General features: G+C 34.1%; 1 protein-coding gene across 1 annotated transcript in view; it reads right to left on the reverse strand.

Moving 5' to 3' along the window:
• Nucleotides 1–3,196: 3,196 nt before the first annotated feature.
• LOC136036300 (zinc finger protein Gfi-1b-like) overlaps nt 3,197–18,774 on the reverse strand; it is a 29,622-nt gene continuing 14,044 nt past the window's right edge. Inside the window, exons 4-5 of the mRNA XM_065718452.1 lie at nt 13,448–13,706; nt 3,197–3,386 (exon numbers count right to left, since the gene is read on the reverse strand). Coding sequence (XP_065574524.1) covers nt 3,344–3,386; nt 13,448–13,706 — 302 coding nt within the window. The 3' untranslated portion in view covers nt 3,197–3,343. The remainder of the gene's footprint in view (nt 3,387–13,447; nt 13,707–18,774) is intronic.

Here is an 18,774-nt window from a genome sequence, read left to right on the forward strand (position 1 = left end):
ATATATATATATATATATATATATATATATATATATATATATATATATATATATATATATATATATATATATATATATATATATATATATATATATATATATATATATATATATACTATATATACGATATAGTACAGTCGTGACTGTCTAATTATAATAGAATTTGTCGACAAACAGTTTGCATCCTATAAAAAAAATTAACAACTAACTCTTAGACCAGAAAATCCCTATATTTTGCGACCTCAAGCCGGATCTAATTCCAACAACGGTTATGGTATATTTGGCAGCATTGCCGAGGTGAAGTTAAACAAATTAACCAAGATATTGGAATTTAAAATAAATCCCCCCTGAACTTTCAGAAATTAACCATGTTATTGGGATTTACAAATATCAGGAACAAATACCATGTAACATGTTACTTTCCAAATTTTTCCCATTGTAAGGGGGGATTCAGAAAAAAGGAGCAAATTCGGGAACAAATACCATGTAACATGTTACTTTCGTAATTTTTACCAGTGTAAGGGGAGGATTCAGAAAAAAGGCATTATTGCTAAAAGTTCATTGATAAATGTAAAAAAAAAATCAAATTAGCAACGTTTTTGACTGACATCACTCTTTAAAAAAATTCCTTAGAACTTAGGTAAATCCAAATTGTATTTTAATCTGTTCTTGAAAACGCCGAATCGTTTTATGAAGAAACTCGGGTTATAGTTCAATCATTAGATCATCAAATACCATGTTAGTTACATATGCCCCTTGAAAATAACTTGGCTGCTGACCCCATATTAAAGCATCAATCATGTTGTCCGGCACATGCTAAAGTACACGAAATAATTCGATTGCCAACTGCTACCGTCAACAGTTGGTCAGCGGGTGCTGATTCCAAAAGATTCACCAAACGAAGCAATTAACTTCTAAGTGTCAGATTGGGTGCCAATGGAGCTGACGTTTTAGCATATTAATTTACAATAAACCTTGTCCCAGTTTGATTGAAATTCAAGTTTTCTGACAGGACAACCAATGTCACATAACAATCAAAACTCACAAAACTGTTTTTTTTTTGTTTTTTTTTTTTTATAAAAATCGGACATCCATGGAAATACAAAACTTAGGCTCTGCAGAAATACGTCACCTTTAAAAGAGCACAGGAGATTATGATTTTTGTATTGGTCCATTATAATCATTCCTTTTCGTATTGGTCTATTTTTGTTTTCTTTACAACTTCTGTATCTAACTATTCCAAATATTTAAGGCCGTTGGCTTACCTTTCTTCTGCCTTTTGCCCATTGTCCTTAAACATACGTCTGAGCGTTTTTCGACGATCTAAAAATACCCTGTTTGCTGAACCAAGTCCAGTCCCCACCCCCTTGTTCCAACTATTTGAACATGGCAAGATGACAGGGTTTCTTAGAATGCTCATTATTCTAGGGATGTAAGGCCATGGGACTCTTTCCCCCTCCCAAAATCCTAATTTTTCAAGATTTCTGGGTATTTTTTTTAATTCATGAAACAAAATTGGTTTTCTTATATTTTGACACCTCCCCCCCAAAAAAAAATATTCTTGTGGACATGCCAGTATTGTTAACTTAGAATCCTAAAAAGTAAGTGTAAATCTAAATTCCGATAAAAACGGTAAATTCACCACATAGCTCGTCTAGCTGGTCTTGTCGCCCCCTAGCTTTCCCCGAGGAACAAACCTAAAAATATTTTTGTGAACCCCCTCCTCTGCTCAATACCAAAAACCTAAATTTGCTTATTATATGGACGATAGAAGAAATTACGGAAAAATTGATAGCCTCTTGAAATATAGAGTGGGTACACCTTGCCAAAGGCCGCTCTTTTATGTATGCTTAGGCAAAGGCTATCCTTTGTACAGAAAGAAGATTGGAGGGCTCTTGAATTCTTGTTTCAGATTTTTTGGAAAAGGCTATATTGGATTTCAGACAAACTTGGCTGCAAGAGAAACAGTGTCATAGTTATTCCTTTTGTTCTGTTTGTTGTTTTTTTACCTTTTTTATCTCTTTAGGGATGTAGTTCCTCAAGTTCTTTTCCTTACTATATTCACCAGAACTGGTTGTCAAATCTCGACAAAACATGGTGAGTAGTAGGAATAAGTATCCTAGTTCTGGGAAACGATATATGATCAAACCTCTGTCAGGGAATGGGTGTCAAAATTCTTGTCATCAGGACATTTACTTGAAGGACTCGTCGGATCTGGACAAAATTTAGTCAGGAATTCAAATTGTTGTGCTATTTTCAGTATCAGTTCTATTTCTCTGTGGGAGAATTTCTCTGTGAAGGTCTGAATAGATTGGGGCGAAGGAAGAGCATGCACAGCTGTATTGGCCTAAGGTGACTTAGGACTGCAGTGAATTGTTATTAATAGTAGCAGTAGTATTTTGGTGCTGTCTTTATTTTCGCAGAAGGAGCTTTCAGATATGCAGTTTGCTTTACATTTTAAACAAAAATGTTCCGTATATGAGGGGGACTGCACCCTTCCTTGACCCTCGCTCTTTACGCTAAAGTCTTATAGACAATCATATCTCTTGTTGTTAAGGCATCTTTTAGAAACAGTAATTTAATTTTCACCACTCTTTGGAAAGAAAAGCTAGTATCGTGAGTGTGTCTTTTAGGCATCTGGGCTCATCCGGACTCCTGTGAGGGGCAGGGGAAGGGGATCCTTTAATACTTGTCATTAGGATGTCTACCCTTGTCATCAGGATATATAAAATAATTGGTTGTAGGATTTTGACCAATGTTTAGGAAAGAAAGAGTTGACTAATCGTCATACAGTTACTTTTCTGCGATCTGTACCTGATGAGAATTTGTATTTTTTTTTTTTTTTTCTTTTTATTGTACAATTTTTTGATTGGGTCATCATGTCGTATACGTCACCGAAATATCTTTGTAAAAGCATTTACGAAAATTTCATGTCAGTTATCAAACTTGGTGGGTGCGACCCATATGACCCATTCCGCAATTATGACCATGGATTAGAGCTGTTACGACGCTTTATGAGGCTGGAAATCAGAGGTCTAGTTTTATTTCCTTCATTTCTTATTTTCAAAATAGGATAGTTTACGCTCGCTTTAATTTTTAATACTGATCTTTGATATTCACTAGAAACTTTTTTTCTTAATTCAGAATAAACCACAGTAGAAGATAAAAACCTAATATGTTTCAAGCCAGTACTGAATGGACTAGAATGGCTTTTATTTGTTATTCAGGAACAAAAGGCACAGTAAGAATCGCAAAATGTATAATATAAGAAGAACGACCAACAAGCTTTTTGGTCCAGGTAAAGGAGAATAACCAGTTCACGTTGTTTCACACTAGGTCAAATCTAGTAGCTTCTTTTCACTGAAAATAATTCTTGACTAGACAGCCTAGAATAAAAAATTTAGCAATTATAATTATAGTAGTAAAATAAAACTAGCTATAGTCAATGACAGTTAATAGTCTACAAAGCTGTTGGCCTGCTGAAGTGTCTTCGATGGCGTCGCTTATCCATCATCTCCAATGCGTTCAGCCACTCAATCAACAAAATTTAGACCGTAGAATTTACTACCATCTCAACGATTTTACTCTGATTGTATTGTAATGTTGCCAATTTTAGTTCAATTTATCGTTGTTATCGTGAAAATTCGACCGGATTCTCTTTAGTTTGAATAATGATACTTTTACCAATGACATAGCAAGATTGAAGGTATACGCAAGATTGTATATACCTAAGGTCGGTAATTTCGTATACCCAGGACCAATTCGTGGATTAAAATTAAACTAAGGTTCCTCAGAATAAAGCAACAAAATAGATTTTGTTAGAATAGATATCGAAGTACAAATTTCTAAATTTTTCTAAGAATTAAACGTTGATTAGAATAAAACAACAGAGGATCACATAGAGTCTCCACATATAATCCTCGAAAGAGTAGGAAAAAAAAAAAGCGAAATCGTAGAACATTCCCCAAATTTTTTTCCCCCAAAGTTTCTTACGGAAAAGGACAATTTCGCTCTAGGGCCACGAACGATCTAAGTTAATTTCCCTTCAGTAAGCATATTTCTAAAAGCCCTCTCTCTTATTCTGTTTCTATATATAACAGGGCTCAATGACAGTAGTACGCATGACCAATAAGTAAATGATTCCCTATGGTTACATAAGGGGCAAGTAGGAATCGATCACTATATTTATCGTTTGTTGGTTCAGATCCTGTCTTCCTAATTGAATAAATCCTATAAAAAATTCTGTAATTTAGTGATCAATTATACCTCTGCAATTTTGCAAGAGAATACGATTGCTTTAAATGTATGAAAACAAGAAAGGAAATAATAAAAGAAAAGAGAAAAAAACAAATAGGTGAAAAACGAGGATTTTGTCAGCCAGTAGCAAAATATGAAAATGAAAATGAAGCAAATAATTCGACAAGGACCTCTGCCAAGTCGTCCTCAGAGCTAAAAAAATAAGTGTTTCTCCTCTTGTAGAGTTCACTTAAGAACGTTAGATTTTGTTGTAGTTGTTTTTTTTTGTTTTTTTTTCCTCTTTCTTTTTTTGAGTAATTCATATTTTTTTTGTGAGTAATTCACAGTTGTTACACACAAGTCTTTGTTTTTACAGATTTAAGCACAAAAATTAACGGAATAACAAAAAAGCTACCAATCAAATTAATGAAAAGGATAAAGTTTTATTTCATTAAAAAAGTAGAAGTCAGCACCAGCATAACCCTTCTCGGAGAGAGCGACCCGGCTCAATAGTAACCGAAACTCTAAAAATCGGAATTTTGATACCAATAGATACGTCAAAAGAATTGGATTTTGATTTTAAATATGTAAGTTTCATCAACTTCAGTGTTACCCATCAAAGTTAAGAGCCTGAGAAAATTTGCCTTATTTTCGAAAGAAGGGAGGAAACATCCCTAAAAGTCATATAATCAATGAAAAACACACCATCAGATTCAGCGTATCAGTACAGGTTTCAAGCTCCTATCTGCAAAAATGTGGAATTTGGTATTAATTTTTTTTCTGCCAGGAGAAAGATCACGGAAGCATGTTTATTTGTTTTTTTTTCTTTTTCCCTGGGCTGATCGTATCGACCCAGTGGTCCTAGAATGCCACGATAGGGCTCATTTAAACGGAAACTGAAAGTTCTCGTGCCATTTTTAAGTAACCTAAAAATTTGGTGGGCAACTAGGCCCCTACCCAACCTCGTTTTTTCCGAAGGTCACCGGATCAAAATTTTGATATAGCCATTTTATTCAGCATAGTCGAAAAATCTAATAACCATATCTCTGAGGACGACTTAATACCCCAAAGTCCCCGGGGGAAGGGCTGCAAGTTATAAACTTTGCCCGTTGTTTACACATAGTATCAGTTATTGGGAAGCATACAGGCGTTTTCAGGGGGAATTTTTTCTAGTGGGGAGGGTCAGGGGGAGGGGGTTACGTGGGAGGATCTTCCCATGGAGGAATTTTTCATGGGGGAAGAAGATTTCCATGAAGGGGGCGCTGTATTTCCCAGCGTTGTTTTATGAGAAAACAATGAGATATTAAATAAAAAAAAATTTAAAAAAAATCAAAAAAAGTTCATTACGTAAGTTAATTCGCAAGTTACGTATATTTAACACTAATAAAAACGGTCGTAAGTAAAATTAAAAGTTCTAGTGCCCTTTTTAAGTAACCAAAAAAATTGAAGAGAAACTAGGCCCCCTCCCCTTCCCTTTTTTTCTCGAAATTGTCGGATAAAAATTTTGAGAAAGCCATTTAGCCAAAAAAAAGTAAAATTAATATGCAAATTTCGTTTTAATTATTCATGTACGGTGAGCCAAGATCAAGATACTAATCTCTCAATCTTTTGTAGAATTTGGGCTAAATTCCCGGTTTTTTGGAATTCGAACAAGGGAGACAAGGTCTAAATGGAGAAGAAGACTAAAGAAAAGTAGATTTGTTCCAAATGAAAACTGGCAAACAGTAAGGGCTGGAACATTATAACTATTTAAAGAGTTTTATGTGGGAGGTTGTAGTATGTACACGTTGTAAGATATCATTAGTACGATCATTTCAGTCCTAATTATTCGACATTTTAGCACCCAAGTGTTCCACAGTACATTTCAGGGGGAACAGGGTGAGCAAAAGGAGGGATGTTTTTTCAGGAAGCTTATTTTCGCCTTTGATATATCGTTACTAATAGCTTTTTCTGATATATGTTCGAAGACATCCAATGTGTTATTTAAAAAAAAAAAAAATACATGTTGATGGTGAGGAGTTTAACTTCTTGGGTTCTATCAAAAAGGAAAGATCTAATGATTCAGATTAAATATGGCTGAACTTTAAATTCTACGGAGAATTTTTCTAACAATATATTATGGTTAATTACATCAAATATAAGTCCACCACCACAAGATCGAGCCTGGTATTATGCTTTTCAAGCTTAGTACATGTTACGTCTAAGAAGTGATCAAGGTAGTGAGCGGTGCAAGTAGAGCATAAGGTTTTCAAATCATTTAAGGTTAACATTTGGGATATGCTTTTTTTCAATCAGTCAGCTGAGAAGTTTTCGAACAGGCTGAGAAGACGAGCTTAAGTGGAATGGCTCATTCAAATGGAAAGTAAAAGTTCTAGTGCCCTTTTTAAGTGACCAAAAAGATTGGAGCGCAACCAACCACTCTCCCAATAGCATTTGGCTAACAAAATATTATGGTTAATCACATCAAATATAAGTCCACCGCTACAAGATCGAGCCTGTTATTAAACTTTCCAAGCTTAATAACTGTTGCTTCCAAGAAGTGATCAATGTAGTGAGCTATGAAAGTAGAGCATAAGTTTTCAAATCATTCAAAGTTAACATTTGGGAAGTGTTTTTTTTTGTTTTTTTTTTTTTTTAACCAGCCAGTTTAGAAGTTTTCGTACAGGTTTAGAGGATGAGCTTAAGTGGGATGGACTGAACTCCAGAAAAGCTAGAGTGCTTTTGCTGTGGATCACGTTCTTGCTCTTTTGCTGATTCGGAGCGTTTCATGTGCTGATAGAAGGTAACTCTGGTCAGCATTTTTCCGATACATTAAGTCTTTGCTGAGTGTGTCGCTATGGAGCAAGAATAAACGTCTTATCTCTTACTATGGAATTGCAGACCCTTTATTCATAGTCGTAAGTAGACGCGCTCATTTTTGAAGCGCTTGATCCCTCGTCTTCATTATTTTCTGCATTAACGTAGTGATTTGTAAATCTCAATGCTTTTTATAATTTTATTGTGATTCTTTGTATTTGTTTTTTTTTTTTGTTCATTGTTTCTCTTTTTTCCATTTATTTTTTCTCCAATACGACACTTTTATGCGCCTTTTTGGGAAATAAATGTGTTATATATATATATATATATATATATATATATATATATATATATATATATTATATATATATATATATATATATATATATATATATATATATATATATATATATATATATATATATATATATATACATATATATATATATATATATATATACATATATATATATATATATATATATATATATATATATATATATATATATATATATATTTATATATATATATATATATATATATATATATATATATATATATATATATATATATATATATATATATATATATATATATATATATATACTAGCTGTTGGGGTGGCGCTTCGCGCCACCCCAACACCTAGTTGGTGGGGCGCTTCGCGCCCCCCCCCCCCCCAAGCCCCCCCGCGCGCGTAGGTTGTTACGCGCCATATTAGTTACGCGCCATTGTAGTCGTGTCCCTGTGTCCCACCTGTGAATAGAGATAGATATAAATATATGTTTTTAACTACGTAAAACATGCGAATATACAACATTCTTCGCTGTCCCATTGTCTGTGCATATAAACAGATTGTCAGGTTTACTGACTCTTGAACATGCAACATATAATTGTCCATGGGAAAAACAATCCGTATTCAGATCTATACCTCATTATTCTAATGATGTGTCCCTGTGTCCCGGTCGTCATTTATATTCCCTGTGTCCCGGTCGTCATTTGTGTCCCGGTGTCCCAGTTTGTAATTTCTCTTTGAGTGTCCCGGTCGTCATTTATATTCCCTGTGTCCCGGTGTCCCGGTCGTCATTTGTGTCCCGGTGTCCCGGTCTGTAATTTCTATTCGAACAATCCCTGTGTCCCGGTCGTCATTTATATATCCCGCCTGTGCCCCCGGCGTCCCCGTTGTAGTTGTGTCCCTGTGTCCCGGTCGTCATTTATATTGCCTGTGTCCCGGTCGTGATTTGTGTCCGGGTGTCCCAGTCTGTAATTTCTCTTTGAGGTTCCCGGTCATCACTTATATTCCCTCTGTCTCGGTCGTCATTTGTGTCCCGGTCTGTAATTTCTCTTTGAGTGTTTTTTCTTTTTAGTTTTTTTTAGTTCTTTACCTTTTTTCTTTTTTCAGTTTTCTTTTTCTTCTTTATTTTTCAGCGTCACTATGAAGTACATATTGACGAACCTTTGTTTTTTTTAACTTAAATCTGGTAGGCATTGATGACCTTATCCAAGTCAAAATCCCAAACCCAATCATCATCGCTATCATTTTCAGTTTTGATATGTTTTGACTCTCGCTGTCCAGGTGGATTTTCATCTAACTGCGCGGTTTTGCGTTCTTTAGCCGCAAGCCTGTTTTCTTGCTGTTCTTGTGATTCCCCGGCACGCTTTCTTTTCTTACTTTCTCTATCAGCTGCAAGCCTGTTTTCTTGCTGTTCTTGTGATTCCTCGGAACGCTTTCTTTTCTTACTTTCTCTATCAGCAGCAAGTTTTTTGGCATAAACTCTTTGAGCAGCTTCCTCGGCTGTTGCCATTGTAGGTTCTTCAGTCATTTTACAATTAAACATTTTTCCGTGAACAAATGTCTTAAATACCGTTAATGACGTCACCGTCATAGCAAAAATGACGACAACTAACTTCATGACGTCAGTCGACACAGAAACATGACGTCACCTGACAGACAGACACACAGACAGACAACTTATTTTTATATATATAGATATATATATATATATATATATATATATATATATATATATATATATATATATATATATCTATATATATAAAAATAAGTTGTCTGTCTGTGGATGTGTGGATGGATCAGGTGACGTCATGTTTTTCCGCATATGACGTCTGAATTATTTCACACTAATACAAAAGAAGAAAAAAACTAAAAAAGGTAAAAACTACAAAAAAAACTAAAAAGAAAAAAAAACTAAAAAAGCTAAAAAACTAAAAAAAACTAAAAAAAGGTAAAAATCTAATAACTAAAAAAAAACTGAAAAAAATAAAAAAAGGCAAAAACTACAAAAAAAATAAAAACTAATAAAAAAACTAAAAAAGCTAAAAAACTAAAAAAAACTAAAAAAAACTAAAAAAAGGTAAAAAACTAAAAAAAACTAAAAACTAAAAAAGAAAAAAACTAAAAAAAAGGAAAAAACTGAAAAATAAAAGAGAAAAAGAAAACTAAAAAAATATGAATAAATATATATAAAAATAAGTTGTTTGAAAAAACTAAAAAAAGGCAAAAACTAAAAAAAAACTAAAAACTAATAAAAAAACTAAAAAAGCTAAAAAACTAAAAAAACTAAAAAAAACTAAAAAAAAGGTAAAAAACTAAAAACTAAAAAAAAAAAAACTAAAAAAAAGGAAAAAACTGAAAAATAAGAGAAAAAGAAAACTAAAAAAATACTAATAAATATAAAAAATATAAATATAAATTAGCAATCAACAAAGCACCGAGACACAAATGACGACCGGGACACAGGGAGTATAAATGACGACCAGGACATAAGTAAAAAAAAAAAAAACTAAAAAAACTAAAAAAAATGGTAAAAACTACAAAAAAAACTAAAAACTAATAAAAAACTAAAAAATCTAAAAATCTAAATAAACTAAAAAAGAAAAAAAAGAAAAAAGGAAAAAAATAAAGGAGAAAAACAAAACTAAAAAACGAATGTATATACAGACCGGGACACCGGGATACAAATGACGACCGGGACACAGGGAATATAAATGACGACCGGGACACAGGGACACAACTACAATGGGGACGCCGGGGGGCACAGGGGGATATAAATGACGACCGGGACACCGGGACACAAGGAATATAAATGACGCCCGGGACACTCAAAGAGAAATCACAGACTGGAACACCGGGACACAAATGACGATCGGGACACAGGGACATAACTACAAAGGGGACGCCGGGGTGCACAGGGGGATATATAAATGACGATGGCGACTCAGGGAATGGTCGATTAGCAATCACCATCAACAAAGCTCAAGGGCAATCATTAGAATCATGAGGTATAGATCTGAATACGGATTGTTTTCCCATGGACCATTATATGTTGCATGTTCAAGAGTCGGTAAACCTGACAATCTATTTATATGCACAGACAATGGGACAGCAAAGAATGTTGTATATTCGCAAGTTTTACGTAGTTAAAAACATATATATATATATATATATATATATATCTATATATATAAAAATAAGTTGTCTGTCTGTGGATGTGTGGATGGATGTGTGGATGGATGTGTCAGGTGACGTCACCTGAAAAAACTGGATTAGGTGACGTCAAAACTGAAAAAACTAAAAAAAGGCAAAAACTACAAAAAAAAACTAAAAACTAATAAAAAAAATAAAAAAGCTAAAAAACTAAAAAAACTATAAAGGTAAAAACCAATAAAAAACTAAAAAAAAAACTGAAAAAACTAAAAAAAGGCAAAAACTACAAAAAAAAACTAAAAACTAATAAAAAAAGTAAAAAAGCTAAAAAACTAAAAAAACTAAAAAAACTAAAAAAAGGTAAAAAACTAAAAAAAATAAAAATAAAAAAAACTAAAAAAAAGGAAAAAACTGAAAAATAAGCTAAAATAAAGGTAAAAACCAATAAAAAACTAAAAAAAAAAAGGAAAAAACTAATAAATGACGACACTCAAAGAGAAAGCGACCAGGACAAAAAACTAAAAAAAAAGGCAAAAACTACAAAAAAACTAAAAACTAATAAAAAAAATAAAAAAGCTAAAAAACTAAAAAAACTAAAAAAAGGTAAAAAACTAAAAAAACTAAAAACTAAAAAAAAACTAAAAAAGGTAAAAACTAAAAGAACTAAAAAAGAAAAAAATAAATGACGACACTCAAAGAGAAAGCGACCAGGACAAAAGGAATGTTCGATTAGCAATCAACAAAGCACCGGGACACAGGGAGTATAAATGACGACCAGGACACAAGTAAAAAAAAAAATTAACAAAACTAAAAAGAAGGTAAAAACTACAAAAAAACTAAAAAGAAAAAAAAACTAAAAACTAATAAAAAAACTAAAAAATCTAAAAATCTAAATAAACTAAAAAAGAAAAAAAAAGGAAAAAAATAAAGGAGAAAAACAAAACTAAAAAACGAATGTATATACAGACCGGTACACCGGGATACAAATGACGACCGGGACACAGGGAATATAAATAACGACCGGGACACAGGGACACAACTACAACGGGGACACCGGGGGAAACAGGGGGATATAAATGACGACCGGGACAAAAAAACTAAAAAGAAATAAAAACTAAAAACTAATAAAAAAAACTAAAAAATCTAAAAATCTAAATAAGCTAAAAAAGAAAAAAAAAGGAAAAAAATAAAGGAGAAAAACAAAACTAAAAAACGAATGTATATACAGACCGGGACACCGGGATACAAATGATGACCGGGACGCGGGACACAGGGAATATAAATGACGACCGGGACACAGGGACACAACTACAACGGGGACACCGGGGGAAACAGGGGGATAACCTGACAATCTATTTATATGCAAAGACAATGGGACAGCAAAGAATGTTGTATATTCGCAAGTTTTACGTAGTTAAAACCATATATATATATATATATCTATATTCACAGGTGGGACATAGGGACACAACTACAATGGCGCGTAACTATTATGGCGCGTAACGACTTACGCGCGCGGGGGGGCTTGGGGGGGGCGCGAAGCGCCCCCACCAACTAGGTGTTGGGGTGGCGCGAAGCGCCACCCCAACAGCTAGTATATATATATATATATATATATATATATATATATATATATATATATATATATATATATATATATATATATATATATCTATCTATATTCACAGGTGGGACATAGGGACACAACTACAATGGCGCGTAACTAATATGGCGCGTAACGACTTACGCGCGCGGGGGGGCTTGGGGGGGGGGGGGGGGGCGCGAAGCGCCCCCACCAACTAGGTGTTGGGGTGGCGCGAAGCGCCACCCCAACAGCTAGTATATATATATATATATGTATGTATATTATATTTTAGAGCATAAGTTGTCAAATCATTTAAGGTTAACATTTGGAATGTGTGTGTTTTTTTTTTTTTTTTTGTTTTTTCTAACCAGCCAGTTCAGAAGTTTTCATACAGGTTGAGAAAATAAGCTTAAGTGGAATGGGTTGAACACCAGAAAAACCCTGCTTGTTTCCTTTCTTTTTCACAGGGGCAATAAAACCCAATGTCCAGCAATTGAGGAATTCACCATGTAGAGGGAATTTCATTGAAAGCTAAAAACGAAGGAATCAGAAGACATTTTAAGAAGGCTTTAATTAGTTTGATGGCAAAGTCAAGTAGACTGGTACTGCAATTTCCAGTGTTTTAATTTCTGTTTTTTGACGCCAAAGGATGATAGCAGGAAAGCTGAGCGGCATTAAATAACCGGGAATTTTTTTTGGGTAGACAATAGAATATTTGCGTCAAGGAGGAATTAAGCCGGTACTTGTCAGTTATTGAAAACACATTCAAGGGATCATCTTAGAAAACCGGTTTCATATGAACAAAATATGCGATGAATGATAAAATGCATTGGACTTAGATAAAATGCGTTGGACTTGTATAATTTGGGCTGTATATTTGCACATTAGGGGCGTAGATAGGGTTAGGTTAGGCTGGGTTAGTTTTCCATAATTTTGTTTCTAAATTATTATTTTATCATCCTATTTTATTAACTTCACTTTTTTGATGTGTTTCCATCAGCCAATAGGTACACTTCACCCCACCCTGACCCCTAGATCTCGGCCCAAGGACAAAATCTTTTGTAAGTACCCGCTTCAAGTCCTGTTTGACATGAAAGGTTAAAAATATTATTTCTAAATAAGAAAAAATGTTTTTCTTTGGTAAAATCCGTAGCAAAAGAGTTAATAACTTTTTTTGTCGAATAAATCCTGCTTTTCAAAAAACACTTCGTCTACATCAGATCTGAGTTGCCCGTATCACCAAGGTGCGGAATTTCTCCAAAAGGCTTGAAGTTACTCCGTTTGGCAGCCATGGTTCCCAATAGTGTTTTGCAATTGCCTAACAATAAGTAATACAAAAAAAATTAGACTTCTTTAAAAAAAATAGTTTTTTATAGAAATGTACCTGTCACTGATGTCTGAGGGAGAAACTTCTCTATCCGAAGATCGTTGGTGAAATTGGAGCGGAGGTGGCAGAGGCAGGTGTGCTAAACTCGGATGCTGACTCTCTCTATGTCTTCTAAGGTCAACCTTTCTTTGAAAAGCTTTCTCACAAAGACCGCAGCCAAAAGGCTTATATCCAGTGTGTTTCCTCATGTGTGTGATAAGGTTCGATGACTGAGAAAATGCTTTGAGGCACACAACACATTTGTGAGGTTTTTCACCTGGAATGACGGACAATCATTAGAAAAACTGATGTGTCTATCATGGTTTTAACAATAAAGACGTAAGAGAAGAGGAGGAAGTAATAAAAAAGGTGAGAAAACGAACAGTTTGTTGGCTGCTAGTTTGCTGAAACTTGTGTTAAATCTGGCATTAAAACGTCACTATAGACTGGATGATTTTAAGGAAGTTCGTAGAATTTATTTTTCTTCTAGATATTGTAATTTCTGCTACGTCTACCACTTTGGTCAACAAACAGAAAGTTATATTGGGATATGTTGCTGCTGATAATACTATTTCGCTTAAACCAGCACAGTGACAAACTAGTCCAAATTGCGACCTTTAGCCTTATTCCTTTTTAACTACTGATTTTTCTACTTAGTGCTTTGTTTTTGTCGTTTAATAGGCATAATTGAGTTTGTTTGTTATATTGTATAATGTTATGTTGTGTTGTTCTGTAGTACTGTGTTTATGTTGCATTTATATTTTTGTTTTGCACTCCATTTGTATTTTGTACTAACTGAATAAAACAAAAATTAGTATTATTTACTATGTTTACTCTTTATCTGCACTGTATATAGGGAGCCGTCCAAACGTAAAAAGTACTTATTGAAACTTTTCGTTGCTTCGATTTAGAAACGCAATACAAAGAAGTCACCTGTAATATAATACATTAAACTTCTCTTTTCTGATCGTGACTGATACATTTACACTCTGAAATAATATATATTAAATCAGAATAGTAATATATCAAAGTTAAGTTGCGTCATCAAGTCATGGCTGATTGGAGAACAAGCTAAGACAGATAGTCTGAGTAAGAGGCAAAATCTGGCGCAAGACTTTTTCAGGATTGTATAAAAACGATGTTATTTTCACTTGTTGATCACTTGCGGAAAAAGTTCTTATTTAAACGTTTTGTGGCTTCAATCTCTTTTTTTTTTATCGTACCTGTCATTTAAAGTAGGAAGTAATACAGTTATCGCAGCAGCATCAATCCCTTACTTAGCTTGGCATTTGGGTATAACCTTAAACCCGCATGATTTGGTCTAGTAAATGATTTCAAACAGAAATTCAGAAAACCATATGGGATGATTTTGTTTCGTGTGTATCTAAATAGCTGTCACATTTGGTAAGAACTTTCTTTCGCTAACCTTCATATTCTAGCGCTGTCCACTATCCAGATTATGTTCATTAGAGATACGGAAAGATGCGACCCATAGGAAGCTTTAAATGTTTGGAAAAATCAATGCTTACTCTCCCTTCCCTCCAGCTCTAGCGGCAAAAAAACACCAGATATCAGTGCTCTAAGAGTACAACGATGTCTTTGCTGCGATTGCTATCAGGAGGGACAAGTTTCTCAAGCAGGTCAAGCCCCTTGACAGACGAAGAGCAGGGTATGTACAAAGCGTTAGTCATCAACACTATCACAGCATAAATATATATACGAATATATATTCGTATACACATTTTATTATTCGTATACCTTTTTTTTTTAGCAGATACATTGAAAGATTCCTTTTTTCAGAGTGAGGGAGCAAGAGGGTATTTTCCCCTTTAATCTTTTTGGCTCTTCCTAGATTTGTGGAAAATGCCGTTTTTAGCAGATACATTGAAATATTCCTTTTTGATGAGAATCCTGTAAATCCAGTAAAAAAGAAAATTTCACATCCCCCCTCCTTCTCTAGATTTTGAGAAATAAATTTTGCTCATCCCCCTAAATTTCTGTGAATTGGTGCCACTGTTAAAGATGCTCCGTCAGTAGTATTGTCTGAATAAAAGTGACAACGCCCGTGTTGATATTCCAGAGTTTCAGCTAAATAGCATTTTGGCTCTATTCGAACCGAAAATACGATCTTGAGGAACAGACAGCGGAGATCGGTCCTCTAGCTTCGGGGGATCTCTTATTCTTTAAAAAGGGCACAGGAACTTTAAATTTCCACCCAAAATGATCACTCTCAAAATATTCGAGGGTCACTAGTTTGATAAGAGCCCCTCGAGTGAAATAAAACAGCAGCAATAGCAGCTATAAATAACCACTCATCTGTGAGAGGCTGGAGTGTCATTTGTACTTCACTGAAAACAAATGTGTTTTTATGCAGTTTTATTATTCAAACAGTATCTAGAAAATCTTCCTCTGTTTTTCAGAGCAGCCATACTTCAGAACCATATTACTAAAGATTATCCTTTTCGGACAACCGTCTAGGGCAAAATGGAAAGCAGGTCGTCCGCGGTTGGGGTGGGTGGATATCGTAAAGAAAGATAGGGGAATGGAACTTCCTGTGAGTTGTAAAGAAGGGGGGGTTGAATAGATTAAGATGGAGGAGGAATGTGCGTAGCTCTGTTGGCCACAGGTGGTTTGGTGCTGCTGTGAGTTATTAGTAGCAGTAGTCGTATTTTATTTTTAATCTACCATTAAAATTAGATACTACCCTAACTTACGGGAATTGTTTTTATCCACATTTGTTACATTTTTGTAACAAATGATTGAATTTTATTAATAAAATACATAATATAATTTATTAATATGTTATTAATTTTATTAATATAATATATTAATTTTTGTCAATTGTGTCTTCCTTTTATATCCATTCTTTTCAAATGTATAGGAAATTCATTGGTTGAAATAAAGTTTCTATTTAAATAATTTATTTAGTTTTGAGGATAGTGCAAATGAGTCTTTGGGAGGAAACAGCAGACTTATTTATTTTTATTATTTTTTATTTTCGACAAAACAGTTTTACTGTTTTAGAAAGAGATTATTTTTGTCAGTGTTTTCATTTTCTTTTTATCCATTGGTTTCAAATGTATAAAAAAAATCATCGGCTAAATTCAAATCCCAATTACTGCTATATCTTTAGTTTTCAGTAAATCTCCATAAATACAATTAGCAGACAAATGATTTTTCAAACCTTTCTTTTGTAAAGCTCAATATTTATAAACAAAGGACCTAATCGCTGACTCTTAAGGTTTCTTGAGCACATAGAAAAATAGACGAATCAAAAGCTCGGCTATCTGATTAACTAACAAGGAAACCTTACATTAGTAGGCTTGACTCGAATTGAGAAACAAGATTTCCCCACAGAAGCCCTAAGAATGGGGAAGGACCAAATAAGGAATTTTTAAATCAATTTCATGAAAATTTACAATATAAGTAAAAAAACTTCAAATATCGTTAGAATCAGAATAAGGTATTATATAAACAATTGGTGATAACGAACTGTAAATAAGGAGCGACTTGGCGCAATAGTAACCGAAACTCTAAAAACGGAAGTTTAATAACAAGAGATACGTAACAAAATAGTTCTACTGATTCCAAATGTTTAAAAGTCATTGAGTTGGTTTTTACCCAGCAAAAAATACGAACCTGAGGAAATTTGGCTGATTTTCAAAAAAGAAGGAAACACCCCCAAAAAGTCCCCTTGTCGGCCAAAATTTCCCCCTTGTTTATATATAGCATTTTTATTGAGATGCGTACATATATTCTTCGAGGAGGGGGAATTTTCTAGTGGTAAGAGTATTTTTGCAGGGAGAATTTTTCGTTGAAAGGCAAGTTTCCAGGGAATTTTACATGGGGGTTTTGTGAGAATTCCCATACAAAATTCTTTGCTTTGTCTTACTGTTTTCATTAGTGATTCAATTCCACATGTGGAGATGTTCTGGGGATATTGCTCAGGTGAAATTTCCAAAGGAATTGGGATTGTTTGGGGGATTTTCCTGTGGTGGCTGCGGGAAAATTCTTCATTAGGAAGTTTGCACGGGGCGAATTTTCCATTTGGGAGTTTTCTTTGAGATAAATTTTTCCGCGGAAAAAAAACTTTCCATTGGGAGATGGACGGGCATATCAAGGAGAATATTTCCACGGAGGGATAATTCCAGCATGATTTGACAAATGGCTGGAAATCAAATGGAAACCAAGTTTTTTAGCAAATGAAAGTAGGCCTAGACCAAGGAGAATTTTGTAAGTGGAATTGTCCATAAGATATTTTCTGGATGGTGGTTTTCAGCGAGAATACAAGTGTCAAAGGGAGGGAAATTTTGTGTGGGAGGGTATTTCTGTGTCAGAAGTTTCGTGGGGTAGGATATTTTCATAAAGGGGGAGGTGGATTTACCGGCATTATGTAAGAAACGATCAAAAATGAAATAGATAAAGACATTTTTTTCAACTGCGAGTAAGGAGCCACACTTAAACTTAAAACAAACAAAAACTAATTCGTATATGAGGGGGATACTCCCTCCTCATTACCATGCTCTTTAAGCTACAGTTTCACTTTTTGTCCCGATTCTTTAAGAAAGACTCCTGAAATGCAAGGGATGTTTACTTAGAACCAGTTAAAAAAAAAGAAAATCTGAAAAAGAAGTTTTTCAAAGATAAGTAAAAACTAATAGCCATTTTAAACTTCAGATCAGCAGAAATGAGTTATGATAATAATTCAAACTTTTTGAAATTATTATAAAAGTATAAATGAAGCCTAAAACGAACAGAAGTTAAATAAAAAATCATAGCAAACAAAGATACAACGGGTAGTAATATGAATAAATAAATAGATCTCGAGGCGAGTAAAACTTAAATTTAGCACACAAATCAAGCTCCAAAAGCACAAAAATCACTAGAAACAAGAGTTTGGCTATTGTCCTCTTCCCTGATTGTAAAAGTGTGAGGCTTAATGCGTTATGGAGGAGAGGGGAGGGGGCTGCAATCTGATCACTGTTCTAGAACTTCCGATCTCCAGTCAAATAAGCCCCCTTCCGAAGTTTATACGACCACCCTATCTATATAAAGTCCCTCTGGAAAAAAAAATATACAACAACACTTTGAAGCTATATAAGATTTATTTGTTTTTCTATATTTGCACCTGTTATCTTTATATTTGCTATGGTCGTTAATTTTATTTTCTCTTCGTTTTAGGTTTCATTTATTCTTTAATAGCAGCTTCTGGTCGTTTTGAGTCCGGACTATAACAGGACTTAATTTCCGCTGGTCGTGAGTCTAATGGCTCTTTAGTTTTCTGTGAAAGACTTCTTTTATACAAAGTTTTTTTTTATTAATCTCTGTTCATTTTTACTACCAAA

The sequence above is a fragment of the Artemia franciscana genome, chromosome 2 (genome assembly GCF_032884065.1).
Source record: "Artemia franciscana chromosome 2, ASM3288406v1, whole genome shotgun sequence".
NCBI classification, from domain to species: Eukaryota; Metazoa; Arthropoda; class Branchiopoda; order Anostraca; family Artemiidae; genus Artemia; species Artemia franciscana.